Below are 15772 nucleotides of genomic sequence, written 5' to 3'. Positions count from 1 at the left end.
TTAATAAGTGCAAACTTAACTACACAAAATGTGTATGGGTTGTTGACAATTAAAGATGGACCAAAGATTGCAAAATATTTAAATTAACCTCAGCTAAAACAAAGGATTGTCAGATATTTGAAATGACAGTTTCTTGTAACAATTATGTCAAAAACGTTAGTCATATGATTACCAGATGAGTCTTTTCTGTCAAAAATTAAATTATCGGATCACCTGTCAATGAAGTTGTGACATATTGTACTAAAATTACCAAAACCGTGTGAACAGACCATATGTAATTGAACGGTATTAGGCTATTGCCATCTCATTTGTCAGCACAGAGTGGTCTGAAAATGTTGTAAATTCTTTATCTATGTTCATCTCTACGTTCCGTTTTAGACCTTATAAAGTTGAGGTTAAGAATTGAAATCAAAACTTTTTACAGCTCTTTTTTTAAACGAAACATCAATCTTTAATAAAACAAAACTTCTGAATCCGAAATGTATAATTGACACATAGTAAATCTCGAAAATCTCCTTTTTCTACACCCTGTTCAAAGAAAAAACGAGCTTTTTTGTAAAAGCTCTTTGAAGACCATTCAAAGCAAACTTGCTGCAAACACCTACACACTCTTTATAACTGCGCATGGCACATAACGTGTACGCTATCAAAAAAGCAAATGTATATGTGCATGGCTCTCACGTCTCACCCACTACCAGAAATAAACATCTATACACATCTTAATTCCAGTCCCCGTCCCTATGCCCATTTCCCCGCAGCCCATGGCGCGCTGATATGATATACAGTTGATAGACACTAGGGGGAGCTTTTTACTGATGACAGTGAGTTCCATAAAAATATACAACTGAACAAGTTACCTATTACCACCACAAAATTACACGCTACTTGTATACACACACACGAGTATACTAAAAAAAGTCACGTTTACAACGACCAAGACCAACGTCAAGAGTTGTATTTCTGTTGTACGCGTAGTAAAATGTCAACTTTTGGAGCCGATTCAGATTCAGATTCACAGCGTATCCATGTTCCTTCCTTCCATGAGTTGCATGCGAAATCAAATAATCGTGAAACCAAGCCAAAGCCACTGCCACTGCCTCACTGCCATCAGTCAACTTTTTGTGGTGGTGAATGAAAGTCTTTTATCTGCAAGAACGGTCCGTCCGGTGATCGAATCGTTGTTAATCGTCGTTGTCGTTGTCGTCGTCGGGAGGGTTACGGGCTTACGGCTATACGGCTACTACCACCCACTATACTAGTACCAGAACCAGCACCACTACCGCCGCGGAAATAATCAACTAAACTTACCCCTTCTCCCTCACTCTATTCATAATTCGGAGTCGGATTTAGTCAATCTTACTCGCTAAATTGATGTTCCAGGTGACCAGTGTCCAGTGACAAGTGACCACAAGCAAGGTAGTTATTTATTCCTGGGACTACTAAAAGATTCTTTTCAAAGACTCAAAACTATCAGAACAAAATAATAATTGTGTGCCCATAATGGGTCTCTATTGATTTTGTTCCATCGTCGCTCATCGTCGTCGTCGTGCAATGGCTTCCAAGTTCCAACAAACCGACAAACATAGATACACTGTTTTTAGTGCAATTGCCATGTGTGCATGATGTGTACCTATAGACACATATGTTTTGAAGTAGAGAGTGGAATGGTTGCTTTTGGTTTTGGTTTTGGATTTGGTTGTGTCTAGATCTAGATCTAGAAGAAGTTTCTTTTATTTTTTGATTGTTGGTTTTCGGGAGGAAGTGGATTTGTGTTGTTCCTCTAGACTAGAATCCATATCTCGTTCGAAATATAGACTCGAAGTCCTCTAACCTGTTATGTTTGTTCTTTTGTGTGTTGACACGTCAAACTCAAAGTGTTACATCGACTTTATATTTGATTTCATTCCATTCCATTCGATTGGATTTGATTCGTTTTCGTCGCTCGTCACCGCCGCCGTTCGTTCGTACCGTTGTTGTCTTGACTGCTTTTAATTTTTGTTGTTGTTTTTTTGCAAGCAGCGTATAGTGGTCACGATTTTCAATTTGTGCTGCACATATGCGCAGGCCTGAATCCAAATTTATTTCGATTTATACCTATATGCTTTTTAGAGATGTGTAGTGAGACAACAGACACTTAAGTTCGACATCTTTAGCTCTAAAGTATCTGAATCTGAATCTGAAACTGAATTTGAAATTGAAATTGAAGGCAGCCGATGCATCTACCACCGTAATTGCAATAAATCCATCAGCCATTATATGGCATTTTGAATTCGCAGAGGTAAGCGCATCCGAGAGTATCTACGTATCTTTTGCAGATAAAAGTTTATTTTTCTTTTTATTTTAAGAGTGATTATCCATCTACCTATCTATCTATAAGCTACAACCAAAGTTACATAGATAAGTCTTGTCTTTGTTTGTAAATTATGTAAGACATGCATTATTATTATGAGAGTGTGTGGTGTAGGTGTTGAAATTTCTGAAAGTGTCGCGTACTCGTTCAAAAATTTAAGCGTAAACGAAGAAAGTTTTCCTGATAGAAGTGCAAAAAGGCAACAAACAACAACAACAATAAATACTATACACATTATACACATAGGTACTCAACGAGTTGCAGTGAGTAAGTGAGTAGTATGATGTGTGGGTTTTGTAATTGTATTTTTCTACCATAAAAGAGAGTATCAAAAGAAAGAGAGAGAGAAAGCACTATGTTAACGACTCTAACGAGTGTAAAAGGACTTTTAAGAATAGAATTTCCCATCAACAAACGTGGAATTTCCCTTTTGCTAAAGGAAAAGTAATTTGTTCCCACAGCCATGATAGGTAACTCAGTTTCGCGTTAACCCGCCGTTGGTGACGCAATTTTGACTTTGATCAGTGGTGACGCCTGTCTCATGGACCGGTTTTTCAACTGAAGATTTTTCGAAATATGTTACTAATATTTCACTTTTTTTTAAATATACATAATGTTCCTTGTCAATAAAACAACGATATTAAATCAACAGATGCTCTGTTATGACAATACACAAGTTCAAATTCAACAAAAGACTATAACGGAGAAGAAATTTATTCACATTTTTTCGCGAACCCGGTCTTACAGACCAGTAGGTCACCATTGGCGGATTAAGTTATTTAGGTATATGGTGGAACGAGTTTAAAAAATAATTACAATCAACAATCTTGAAATTTCCATTTTGCAAAAGGATTATTTAATTTATTCACAAAAACATGGGTGGCAACTCAGTCTAATGTCAGTGTCAGTTCTTCTATTTATGGGATATGCCTTAATTTAACGATGTCAGAATTACTTGTTGTTGAAGGTCCAACTAAGTATTTTTGTAAACAAAAATGATTTCTAGCGTATTGAAGTCTTTGTGTAAGAAAGTTTAATGTGAAGCAACAGACTTAACATAGCTAGTAAACAATCAAAAGACTCATGCTTTTATTTTTGTACACAGATGATATTGAGCCGTGAGTTCAATAGTTGTTTAAATGTTATCTTATCGATATTGAGTTAACTATGAAGATTAAATGCGTGTATATATTTACATCCTAAAATTTCTGGATTTAACATTTTTGAATGTCCGTGCCATAGTTATAGCAGTTTTAAGGTTAGCCAAACACAAAAATTTGGATCAACAAATTAGTTTAGTAAGGTTGAAAATCGTATGAGGTAATTTTTGTTTGCTTTTATTTCGACTAGCAACTATTTTTAAAACGTTTTTTATTTAGTGTTTAACTGACAGATTTTTGAGTTGTTTGCTTTATTTAAATAAGAACCGGAAGCTATTTTTACTGTATATCGCTTGAACAATTTTTATGAGGAGAACCGGTTCCTCGATATTCAATATTTTTAAAGCTGGTTAAACAAAGTATTCCTAAAATCATAAAACACAGCGAATATAGTTAAATAGTAGTTAAATAGCCTTATTTACAAATATTTATACTTCAAAATCAGGTGAGAAAGTAGCTCAATACCAATCAGAGAAGTCAAATACTTTTAATTAAAAATGGAAATCATAGTAACATAAAGGAAATGTAATTTAAGTGAAGTTAGTTGCGGTTGAATCGAAAACTAAAGCCAGAAACAGAATAGCACAGAAATTTTGACAAACACTTAACACTTTTCAGAGACTCTGGTTTAAGATGGGTTTGAATATATTAATACAGCAACATCAACATCAACTTTAGACCTGTACCCTTGATGGCGCTATGCAAAAGTTACCAATTTTTAAGATGACATTTCTCAGGTTTATCAAAGTGTGACAATCGGATTTTGGTTTCGTTTCATTTATCTATCATTCGGCATTTCTCTGACATTACTCGTATACAGGAATAGTTGAGAGTTTTAAGTAACTAGGCTCAACGTAACTTTGTTCAAACTGCATTTGCAAATTTGTCACCTATTTTAATTTATTCGTTTTTATGCTGCCAAAAGAGCTGTTGACGTTTTAATCTATTTGAAATGACTTTTGAATTCGATGTTTTCGTTACTGTTAAAATTGCTATTTCGTTACGCCTATAATAAATACACTAAGAGAATAAGAGAGTTGTCAAATTTTGAATTGTGTTAAGGTTATTTTAGAGAAGAAAATGTGTTTTGTTAAATGATTCATATATAAGAAAATTTCGCCTAAATAAGATTTCAACTAATTTTAATTAAAACTGTTGTCGGCAATTTCGGGTTAAAAACGGATAGTTAAAAAAATATCACGTTTAGAAAGCCCAGACTTATAGAATCTTACTATTGAATCATATAAAATAAGCACTGCGTCATAAAAAAAGGTTTGCAGGAGTTTAAAATTATCCATATTTTGTATTTTAATAGTTAAAGGTGTGTACCCGTGGCATGATGGTTAGTGCTTTGGACTGACATGGCAGAGGTCTTGGGTTCGATCCCTGCCAATGCCATCTAAAGTCTTTGCACTGGTACTGCCTCTTGCGAGGAATTGACAAATTCTCCAAGAGTAAGTCTTGTCATAAAAAAGCGCTTTCTCAAATTAGTCGTTCGGATTCGGCATATAAACTGTAGGTCCCCTCCGTTCCTGACAACATTACTCGCACACAGGAATGGTTGAGAGTTGTAAGTCACTAGGCCCTAGTTCTCAACGGACTGTTGCGTCACCCAATTTATTTATTTTTATTTTTAGTGTGTATGCTTCGTCTAGAGTAAATTGTAACAGAATAGTAAAGTTAAAAAGGGTTCATTCATAGAAAACAAGCTTAAAAAAACGTAAATTTCCCTCCAAAAAAAGACTTTCTCCTCATCTACTTGCACTGGTCAACAAAATACTAAACAAAAACCTACACACAAATATGAATGCCTCACAACTTTGTGCTATCTCGTTGTTTAATTATATCAACTTAAAAAAACCTACGTGAGTTACGGCATTCAGCAGCTGGGTTTTAGCTTTTCAGCTTTTCCTAACACGTAATCGGTGACATTATGAGCTTTGTAGCAGCGGCAAAGTCGAAAGCGAAGGCATTGCATTTGCAAGAATTAAGAGAGGCTGCATGAAACGTGAAAGAAAGAAGAGAGACCAAAGCAACTCATTGCAAGTTAGATACATTAAACTACACTACACAATAGGAGACATCCAAAATTTAGATATTGTATCTTTTCGGGTTTCCGTCGATAAACCAGTATGGACTGGCTCTGGCACGGGCAAGAAAACATTCAACTAATATCGTTGATTTAATTAATCGTTTGTTTGGTTGTTTTTTTGGTTTTGCTGCTGATAAAATGTTGTGATTAAAATAAAAAAAAAAATTAAAAACAAAAATAAAACAAGAATACCAAAATATGATATACACATTGGCTTTGGTGGTAAAATTCTCGGCGCATAAAAACATAGAGGCTCGCCCTCACTTTTTCTATGGACAATTTTCAAAATTTGCGCATTTCAATATTTCGTTTTCGTGCTATGATTTATGAGTATTTAAAATGCATGTAGAGACAAAACCAACCACCACCAAGACCAAGCCAAGTGCAATTCCTACTCCAAGAGATAGACATTCATCTACAATCAGTTTTTGTAACGCCGCCGAGCCGGTCGAGGAGGTAGACAAATCGACTAAATTTATTTACAAAGTCTGGTTTTTATTACACAATTTTTCAAATGCCAATTATTTAAGAATCGAATCGGTTTTGGTGTGCTTATGTAGTAGCTTAGTGATGGATAATCCAAAAGATATGTCTAGAAAACTTTCAGGGCTCATTGCAAACGTCGTCGTCGTCTTTTAAGCTTTAAGAAAAAAGAACTGAACAGAAAATTTTGCTGTGCGTAGGAGACATGCTTACTCTACCTAGTATAGTCAACGAGAAAACCTCCAAAAGTGATTAATCGTTAAAATCGATATTGTGAACCTATGTGTTGTAGAACGTACACCCGGAAGGTGCTGCTTTACGAGGAAAGAGGCTGGAACGAAGACGAGGGGTAAGGACCCTCAACTTTGCCGTGGATTGAGTTCTTTTTTGTTGTTGTTTTACTCTCGCAGACGAAAAATATTTTATTTTCGTCTACCACCGAAGTTGTGCCGGCGAATATGATAAAATATATCACGCACAAGTTGCGAACTCAGTCGATTAACGATAACCTCAACAATTCTTGTAGTTTTACCAAAAAGGTGAGCAATAGAATTTTCATGGTTTAATTTAAACAAAAAAAAAAAAATAGATAGGTACGCCGCCCACAAAATAGTTGAAGGTCATGAAATATGGCTTCCATAAAACGATTGTGGTTTTTCATCATAGTGCTGCTTCTCTGATGGACGACAACGTCGAAAACGACGACGACGAACGGTAGAAAAAGTAGCATTTTCAGGATGCAGGCGCAGATTTTACACGACTCGTATTCACATGCACATAGACACCAGGAGCACTTTACTCTGAATTAAAATTGTCTATGTGCATGGAGCATACATGTGCGGCAGTGGCAATGGCAGCGACAGCGGCAAAGGCAGAGGCAGCGGCAGCGGCAGTTTGTTGCCTCCTCAAATGCTGCACACAAGCACTCCCTTTGCAACCAAAATCACATATTTTCATTTTATACCTATACGCTATACCTTTGATTGTACGATAAATACTTATAGCTTTTGATAACTGCTTTCAGAGTGACGTACACGATTCCGGAACCGAATCTGATGGTGATATAGATGCTGAGAGAGTTCACTCAGAGCCCGAAATGGAAACAAGTAAGTTCAAAAAAATTCAAATTTGACGAATTTACAATTTTCAAAGGAATTCACGTTTTTCACATAATATTTTTAAAAAATTCATATTTCTCGGAAGGCATGAGCTCTCGCCTAGACGCTACTTCCCCAACTGATACCGCTTGCTCCTTAGATTCCCCTGCCATGATGTGTCAGTCCCACCTGTTATATGATCAACACAGCTCAGAAGAAGAGCTTGAGGTAATAAATGGACCGTCTTCTTTAGCAGCCGCAGAAGCGGCAGCCAGTATTCTTGTAGTACGTGGGACTGCTTCTTCGCTCATATCCGAAAGAGGTTCATCATCGTTAGAGCCAGATGAACTTTTTGGTGAGGCTGCATCCACATCGAAACGTTCCAGCTCAACGATGATAGAAAATAGAAAACGATCATTGGCTCATAGTTCAGACGATGAGGTTAGTATTTTCTAAAATAATAATTAACTACATACGACTTGATCAGAAGATCTAAAAAAATTACAATCTAAAACAATAAGTTTACTATCGATGTTTCAAAATGAGGATACTATTTAAATTTTTCTTACAAAAGTTTAAAAAATGATCTTGTTAAGATGTTTTTAATCGTAGTTATGATAAAATATAACTCAAATAATAAGCTAAAACTGCTCAAAGAAACCAAACCATAAAATTCTTCTTCTTCGTTTCCGGCCGCTAGAAACAGCACTTTAACTCCTCCTGGAGCGTTGGGCGGCAAAGCCATAAAATTATGGCAGATAAACATTTATTGAACGTATCTACGAAGGTTCAAATTCATTTTTTGGCAATCCGAAACCCGAGAGACTCTTCTGAACTTGAAAAAAAAGGAAATAATGATTCTAAAACGAAGAGTATTTCACTTCTAAACTTGAAATATCCTAAAACTCGATTTTTTGTCACTTTATGTATTACAATTAGTGATTTTCTTTTAACAAGTAGTATTTTAAATATTATTAACGGTGCAAAAAGACTTTTAGACGTCAAAATGAGTCTAATGCTGTCTCTGTCAAAAATATGATCATTTTGTAAACTGCCCATTTACACCCAACTTCAGAATAAAATAAATTGTTCAACTCCGAGAGACTGGATTGTCAAATAAAAACAAACTTAACACAACTGACAGTTAAAAAGTCATTTAGGCTGATTTCTCAATTTCGCTTTCAAAAATCTGACAATAGAATTAGTACGACTTGATTATTCTCTATCGCACAATTCAAAAGGGAAGAAAAGAAATGCAAAGCGAATTTGAATGCTAGGTAAGAATGAATAGTGAATTCTGTTTCTATTTCATTTTTCCGTTCTGTCAAACTGACAGTCAAAATTATTAGAAGGTTTAGAAAGCTGCTAAACTATTTTTTTTATTACAACCGTTAGAGTAGCAAAATGTCATAGTAGAAAGGTATGGTTATATTTGAAGCTAAGACAATGTTCCTATCAAGAAAACTCCAGCGGCTCAGGCTTTTACTTAAGAGGTTTAGACAGGCGGAAAGAAAAGCAGACGACTAAAACTAATTTTTCTTACTCTTAATCTCGTTTATTTCGTATCTTATTCATATATATCAAAAGTGAAATGCAGGAGTATTAAAACGTAATTTTCAAGGCGAGTACTACCTTTGTAAAATGTATTTTTCTGATTGAGTGTTTCACTGAACTCATTCACTACACAGAATCTTTTCTTTGAAAAAGAGATTTTCGAGGTATAAAAGTTAATTTTTGCGAACCATAATCATGGATACTAAAGCTTTTCATTGACAAGCTAGTAAATGACATTTATTGGTTTGGCTTAAAGTTATACAAATCATTCATAAAAATTCCTAAATCGACTCAAATAAGTTCAAACAAACAAAACTTTTCTTGTAGCTACCGATTATTTATTTTTGTTCTTTTTTCCATTTTTCAGCTAAAAAATATGTTAGAACCGATCTCAACACCAGTTAACTTCCGGACCTCGCCTCCATTGGAAGCGTTAAAACCGAATCGAAGCCATATGTTCCGTTCCGCAACTCCACTTATCCTGACTGAGGCGAGTCGTGGCATTGAGAACATTAAAATTTCTTGTGATAGTACTAGTAGTGACCAAAATGGAAGCGGTGATGGAAGCACCAGCAGCAACAGTGGCAATGGTGAGCAATCTTCTGCCAGTACCAGTAATCAAAGTAGCTGTATTGCTGCATTAAAATCAAGCTGCAGCAGCCATCATATCCACCAACCTCAGCCAAAATATCAATTTCATTACAACAGCAGTCGAAGCAGTCCAGCATCAACAACATCAGGACTAGAATTGGATGTGCGTTCAGTTAGTCCGCCGGCGAAACTTTTTCATTGTGCAATATCCCCACGCCGGCGACCAATGCGAGCCCATCACGCCCCACAAAGACTACAGCGTCCTCATAGACCATGTTTAGATTTTGATAAAATGCAACAGGTAAATTTATTTTTAAAACTATTAAGTAACATTTTATTTTGTTTGTTATGCCCTCTGTTAGAATGATTTGTAAGTTTTGAGTTTTAGTGAAAGTACAAGAAAAACATTCAAGGGAAAACCCATGAATTTTAAGCTTAGACTTCACGTCAAAAAATTGCTTTTTGTTATTGGAAAAATAGACTTATAACAGACCAGTTTACATTTCTGAGGTATTGGAAAATGTTTTCTGTCATATTGAAGGCAGGAGTATACAAAATTAAAGAATTCACTATGCATTCTCACTTAGTAATCTTTTTAGCTTTTCTTATTCCATTTTGTGGTTTCTGTTTTCAGAGTCTTGACATTATAACGAAACATTTTGTTAATAATTTGAAAATACCGATATCTCTGATATATTAGAATTTAAGGATATTTCTTTAGGGATTTAAAATAGACTACACATTTCTGACATATAACCGCCACGACTGACTCGGACGTAGTCTTATATGAATTTTCGATGACTTTCCAAAATATGTGGCCACATATCGACAATAACGCTACGAATGTTTCCCTTCCCGTATTGGCCTTATAGACCTTTATAGAGAGACTAGCAGACTTCTTATATTTTCTCAGAAAAAAGTCAACCGGCGTTAAATCACACGATCCTCAATAACAGTTCACGGATCCGTACTGTGAAACTATGCGGTTACCAAACGTGGCCTTCAATAATTCAGTAGTGACACGAGCAGTGTGATATGTTGAGCCCACAGCTCCTTAACATCATGGTTGTTCAATTGATAAACGAAAGTCATGGCTCTTTACTTTCTGGGCAACATCGTTCTTACGGAAGAACTGGCCAATTATTCTTCCAAACATTCAGTTTTTGTGGATGAAAAATGTCTCAACATACACATGAGGATTATCATCACTTCAAATACGGCAGTTATGTTTTTTGACGTATCAATCCAACCAAAAGTGGACTTCATCACCAAACAACATTACAATGAACCAAATAAGAGGAGTTTTCCAGGCGTCACGTTGAAATTCCAAAACAATTTGATTATCAATCCCTTGACAGCTGACAAAATGGCGGATAGTCATAAAAGATTTAACAATTTAAAGTTCTATACCCCTTAAAAACACTCTTTTTAAAGTGGTCTTATTTAAAAATATGCTTGAGGTTAAATTACTCATATTGCACTGATTTTTGTTGATAAACATTTCCGTTTCCGACTGAACACAATTCCACAAGTCATTAAACTTTGTTTTGCCATTTAGTTCAGTTACCCTTAAAAAGAGTTATCAGTATACATTTAAAGGTTACAAGAAAATTCCTAGAATATTTTAAGGCCTTACTCTGTATCCATTTAGCTTATGGTATTTTTAAAGCGTAGTTGTTCTGATGATCAGTTTTGAAATCCTCAGTAGTACCTTAAATATTCTTTAAAATGACTTATTTAAACCATTACCTGAATAAACTTTTGGCATTATCTGAAATTAATAGTACCTCTGGCATGCATATGCCTTCTAAAGTTTTTTTTAGTACTGCCTCTTGCGAGGAATTGAAAAATTCTCCAAAAGTTATTCTTGTCATAAATAGGACTTTCCTAAATTTGGCGTTCGGATTCGGATTAAGATTGTAGGTCCCCCCCATCTCTGACAACAGTACTCGCACACAGGAATGGTTGAGAGTTGTAAGTCACTAGGCCCTAGTTTTCTACGGACTGTTGCGCCACCCAATTAATATTTGTATCGTCTGAAATTATTGTCACATTTCTTTGTTGGCATATTTTATAGCTGTCTCTTCGTTTTTCTTAAAAAAAATATAAAATTCTAAGACTTAAGCTTAGCCCAGATATCCGTGCTTAAAACAATACGATAAATATACACACATTGTTGAAAATTGGACTTCTGAGTCTCTTGATAAAAAGTTTTGCTACTCCATTGTGTATGGTGTTCATAAGATCTCGTTATAGAATTTTAACTTCTCCATTTTCAGTTGTTGAATACTTTTTCCTGAAAAAGAAATAAAACAAAATCGTTACAAATTTTAAGATATTAGCTATTCCAAACATTTAAAATTAAAATCAGTGGCGCAAAGTTTTTAACCATTTAGTAAATTGTAATACTACTTACAAGGCTAAAAATGTGATTTGGCAAATTTTAAGCGATTTTAACATCTTACTATCTCTTAACAATTTGCTAAAGTTAAAATCACAGAATCGCTCTTAAACTTTTTGCTAAATCCATATGACATCTACAATATACAATTGTTCTTATAAAAGCAGTAGTTGGAACGGTCTCGTCTACCGTTGGGAATTCCAATTAATAGGTCCGTTTAAGCGTAGTTCCTTTTTTTGTTTTCACGAACTGTCAATTTTTGGACATGTTTGGATGCTGGTTTTTTTTTTAATAAAAGCCAATTAGCAATTTACTTGTTAGCAAAGGTTTAACATTTTTGAGTTCCTTAGTAATTTTGCTCCATCTTATTAAAATCTTTGAATATATCTAGTAGAAAAATAGTTGATTGTATTGATATTGAATGAAACATTTTATAAGAAGCTACTATTAGTTTTCTGGAAAGGGAGTTATTTAGTTTGTTGCATGGGAACTGTACGTACTTAGAAAAACGCCACATTATAATATTTCTTTAGTCAACTGAGGGAAAAATTATCTTGAAAATGTTTTTATTTTTTGGTTGTTGAATTAGTTTTTTTTTCGTTTAACATTTGCGTGCATATTAATTTAATTTAAATGAATTTCAATTGCATTCTTATTTAAAATAAAATATCATGTAAATGTTTTAGTATTATTTTTTTCTGAAATATTTTTGATTTGTGATATTAAAATAATATTAAAGGAAAATATACCTTTATTTTTACAATATTTTAACTATACTACTTTCAAAGACTTTTTTGAATTAAGACTTGTTTTTGTATCCGTTTTATTAAATTTAAGCAAAGTGACTCAACAACCAATGAACCTCCAACGTGTAAGAGCGTATTTCCAATAGTATGACCATTTTGTAGGAATTATCGTATAGTAGCCACTACTGTGATAAAATTACTGCAAACGACATGAATTGAAAGTATTATTAAACTGTCTTTTTTCCAAAAAAAGAACTAACACTAAAATTTGCTTCTCTTTTTTTTTTATTTCCAGCTCCAGGACCGATCGGTGTCCTCATGGCGGCACAATAGCGAACATACAGGTGAATTGTCTGTTTTCTGTTGGTGATGAGTTTAAAAAAAAACACACGCACTTTTTGCTCCTTCACTTCCCAATTTCAAAAAAAAAATTAAACGAAAAATATGAAAAATCGAAAAAGCAAAATCATGGGCTTGAAAACAAAACATTTGGTCATCTTAAACAAAACACCGTCATTGATTAAAGAAGCCACATCCCCAAAAACGAACCCATCAGCAGACCATCAGTGTTTGCGGTCCTCGTCGAAGTTATATTGGATTTTTACAATTTAATTTGTGGCTCGCGTTTCCATGGATGCGGAGATTAAGTCGAATTTGTCAGTTCTGTCTTTAAATAACTAATATATAAATAATAATGTAGTTGATTTGTTTCCCACGGAAACGACAGCGATGATGTATTACAAATATTTAAACAAAAAACAAAAATTTACTTTTATGAATATGCATTGACATTATTGTTATAAAAAAAAGTATACTTTATATTTTTGTTTCGTTTTCTTATGTTTACTTTGTCCTAATCCTCCTCCTCCTCCATTTTTCATAACCCAAATTTAAATTAAAAAACAAACAAACTAAACAAAAAAACACCGCCAATTTATCTTCGACGACATTATACAGTTACAGCAAAACAACGTTTCAATAATATCGAAAACTATATTTATAAAACAGGAAATCAACAAAACAAAAACAAAAACACAATTCTCAAAGAATAAGAAAAAGTAAAATTAATGTAATAAGCAAATTCATATTCAATTATATATATTTTAACAACCAATTTAGTGTAAAAAACAAAACTCAACAACAATATTTAAGTTGCAATATGTATGAATGTAGGAATTATGTTTCTAACAAAAGATGACACAATCACCCAAGTCCACATCCGTATCCCCCGGAAGTGGACTACTGGATGAGTTCGTTAAAACACACAAACTTAAGTAATTATAAGTTATTCAGAAACAAAAAAATAGAACTATATTCTATCAAGCAGAAATAAAAAAACAAACAATAAAATTTAAACAAAATAAGTCTCTAAAAAAAAAAAACAAAACAAAATAATGAAAATAAAAACGCATTAACCAAAACCAAAAGTACTAAACAATATAATATCACTACAATGAATTAATACAAAACAAAAAATAATAACAAAAATATTTTTTTCTAACTTTTTACTCAATATACATACAATACTAATTATAAAACAAAGAAAACCGATAATAGAAATATACAACAACAAAATGGAAAAATTCATATTTTAGTTATGGAATAATCACTTGAAGCAAAACAAATAAGGAAACCTATCATTTTTATACGAAAAGAGAAATGCATATAAGGAACATAAAATTAAAATTTAAAACAAAACAAAAAAATATATTATAATATTTAAAATTTAATAATTACAAGGATCATCGTAAACATCATCATCAAATTCAGACAATTAAAAAACAAAGCGAAAAAAAAAACAAAGTAAAGTTAAGAAGAGGAAACAAAAGATGTTTGTAGCAGACAGAGGCACAACCGTTGTGTGTACAATATTATAAAAATTTATAATAATTAAAATTAAAAAATCGACAACTAGGCATTTAAGTAGGTATCGAGCAAACAAGAAAAACATGACTGAAATTATTGTGTAGATTTTAAGATACAAAAACAAAACAACAAAAATTCATTTGGTTGAAAAACATAAAACAGAAAATACTTTTAGATTTATCCAAAATGATGATCTGCATTATACAACTCACATCAAAAACGGGCATATTTATGCAAAGCATCCATTATACCGTTAATTTTTTGTGGTTTTTAAAAACAAGATGAAAACAAAAAGAAAAATGAAAATTTTCAAAAAAAAAACGTTTTGTCGATGATATTAAAATTAATGATAATGCGATATCATTTCTGGATGTATAATAATTGTATTTACTCTTTAATTTTTAAGTAATTTCCTCTAACCTTTTCTGTGAACAATAAATTATGGTTTTGAATAGATTCTCAAAATGTCTATCATTGTCCGTTGATCGACTATCATTGTTTATAACTAACGAACACACAACAGAATGGAAAATTAATTAAAATTAATAAAAACAAAACATTAAATGTATTTATATGAGTTTTATTTTCAAATTTGTAATAGTTTAACGTTTTCGGTTTTTGAATGTAGTTATTTTTTGACAATCAGTATCCTTCTAAAAGAGTTGACTTGAGAATAAATGACAGTTCTGGTTGTGGTCAGTTTATATTTCTAATATTTTTTGGATTTTTTTCAATCAGATTGACAAAGCAGTAATGTGAAATTTAAGCACAGTTAACTATTGATTAAAATAGTTTTGCAATTCTTGTTATCCCTTTAAAATTCTGCGATAAAGGATTTATGAGAAATCTAATTATAAAACATTCTAGCCTGACATTTCTGACAACAAAGGTGAGAAATGTTGTTTATATTCCAGAGAAGGCGGAAATCTCTGAGATCTTAGAAATGTAAACTGTCATATTCACTAACATCAAACTCAACAGCTGTCATTTTTTGCATCCTAATCGTGCGAAGTGATTTTCTTTCAACGAACACAATTTTTAATTTTGAAATAGATACTATTAATAACGTACTCATACGTTTTACATTTACAAACAACCCTAACTTCAATATTTACGATTGATGAAAAATAGATCTGCAAAATGATGATTAATGCTTGTGAAAATATCAAACCTTTTTTGCCAAATTATTGTAACCGAAAAAAATTGTAAGACAATCGACAAGTAAGACAATTGCGTAGTTATAAAAATAAAAATAAATTGGGTGGCGCAACAGTCCGTTGTGAACTAGGGCCTAGTGACTTACAACTCTCAACCATTCATGTGTGCGAGTAATATTGTTAGGAATGGAGGGGACCTACAGTACAGTACAGAATTTGTCAATTTCGATATAAGCCGGTACAGCGTTATAAACACTGCCGCTCGAACACCCGAA

General features: G+C 33.3%; 1 protein-coding gene across 3 annotated transcripts; it reads left to right on the top strand.

Annotated features, from left to right (window-relative positions):
* Positions 1-971: 971 nt before the first annotated feature.
* Positions 972-14908, top strand: LOC129949521 (uncharacterized). Of its 3 annotated transcripts, XR_008782042.1 has the most exons (6): positions 5285-6624; positions 7110-7191; positions 7289-7623; positions 9104-9628; positions 12566-12695; positions 12770-14908. XR_008782042.1 is itself a non-coding variant. In XM_056061040.1 (5 exons), exons 2-5 carry the CDS (start codon positions 7182-7184, stop codon positions 12842-12844), a joined length of 945 nt encoding a protein of 314 aa, XP_055917015.1. In that variant the 5' UTR covers positions 972-1416; positions 7110-7181; the 3' UTR covers positions 12845-14908. The 3 variants fall into 3 exon arrangements, 2 of the variants coding, with proteins under 2 accessions (XP_055917015.1, XP_055917014.1); XM_056061040.1 differs by lacking the exons at positions 5285-6624; positions 12566-12695 and adding an exon at positions 972-1416; XM_056061039.1 differs by lacking the exon at positions 12566-12695 and having other exon boundaries at positions 5305-6624.
* Positions 14909-15772: the final 864 nt, after the last annotated feature.

Source organism: Eupeodes corollae, chromosome 3 (genome assembly GCF_945859685.1).
Source record: "Eupeodes corollae chromosome 3, idEupCoro1.1, whole genome shotgun sequence".
NCBI lineage: Eukaryota > Metazoa > Arthropoda > Insecta > Diptera > Syrphidae > Eupeodes > Eupeodes corollae.
The sequence above is the reverse complement of the archived record's forward strand: the minus strand, read 5'-3'. Positions and strand labels throughout refer to the sequence as shown.

What these genes read in the sequence shown, in the direction of transcription:
- LOC129949521 (XM_056061039.1), top strand. Translation starts at nt 6,544, where the DNA reads ATGATAAAATATATCACGCACAAGTTGCGAACTCAGTCGATTAACGAT. An exon ending in CTCATAGTTCAGACGATGAG is followed by an intron (nt 7,624 to 9,103) that starts GTTAGTATTTTC and finishes TCCATTTTTCAG; the next exon opens with CTAAAAAATATGTTAGAACC. An exon ending in ATTTTGATAAAATGCAACAG is followed by an intron (nt 9,629 to 12,769) that starts GTAAATTTATTT and finishes TTTTATTTCCAG; the next exon opens with CTCCAGGACCGATCGGTGTC.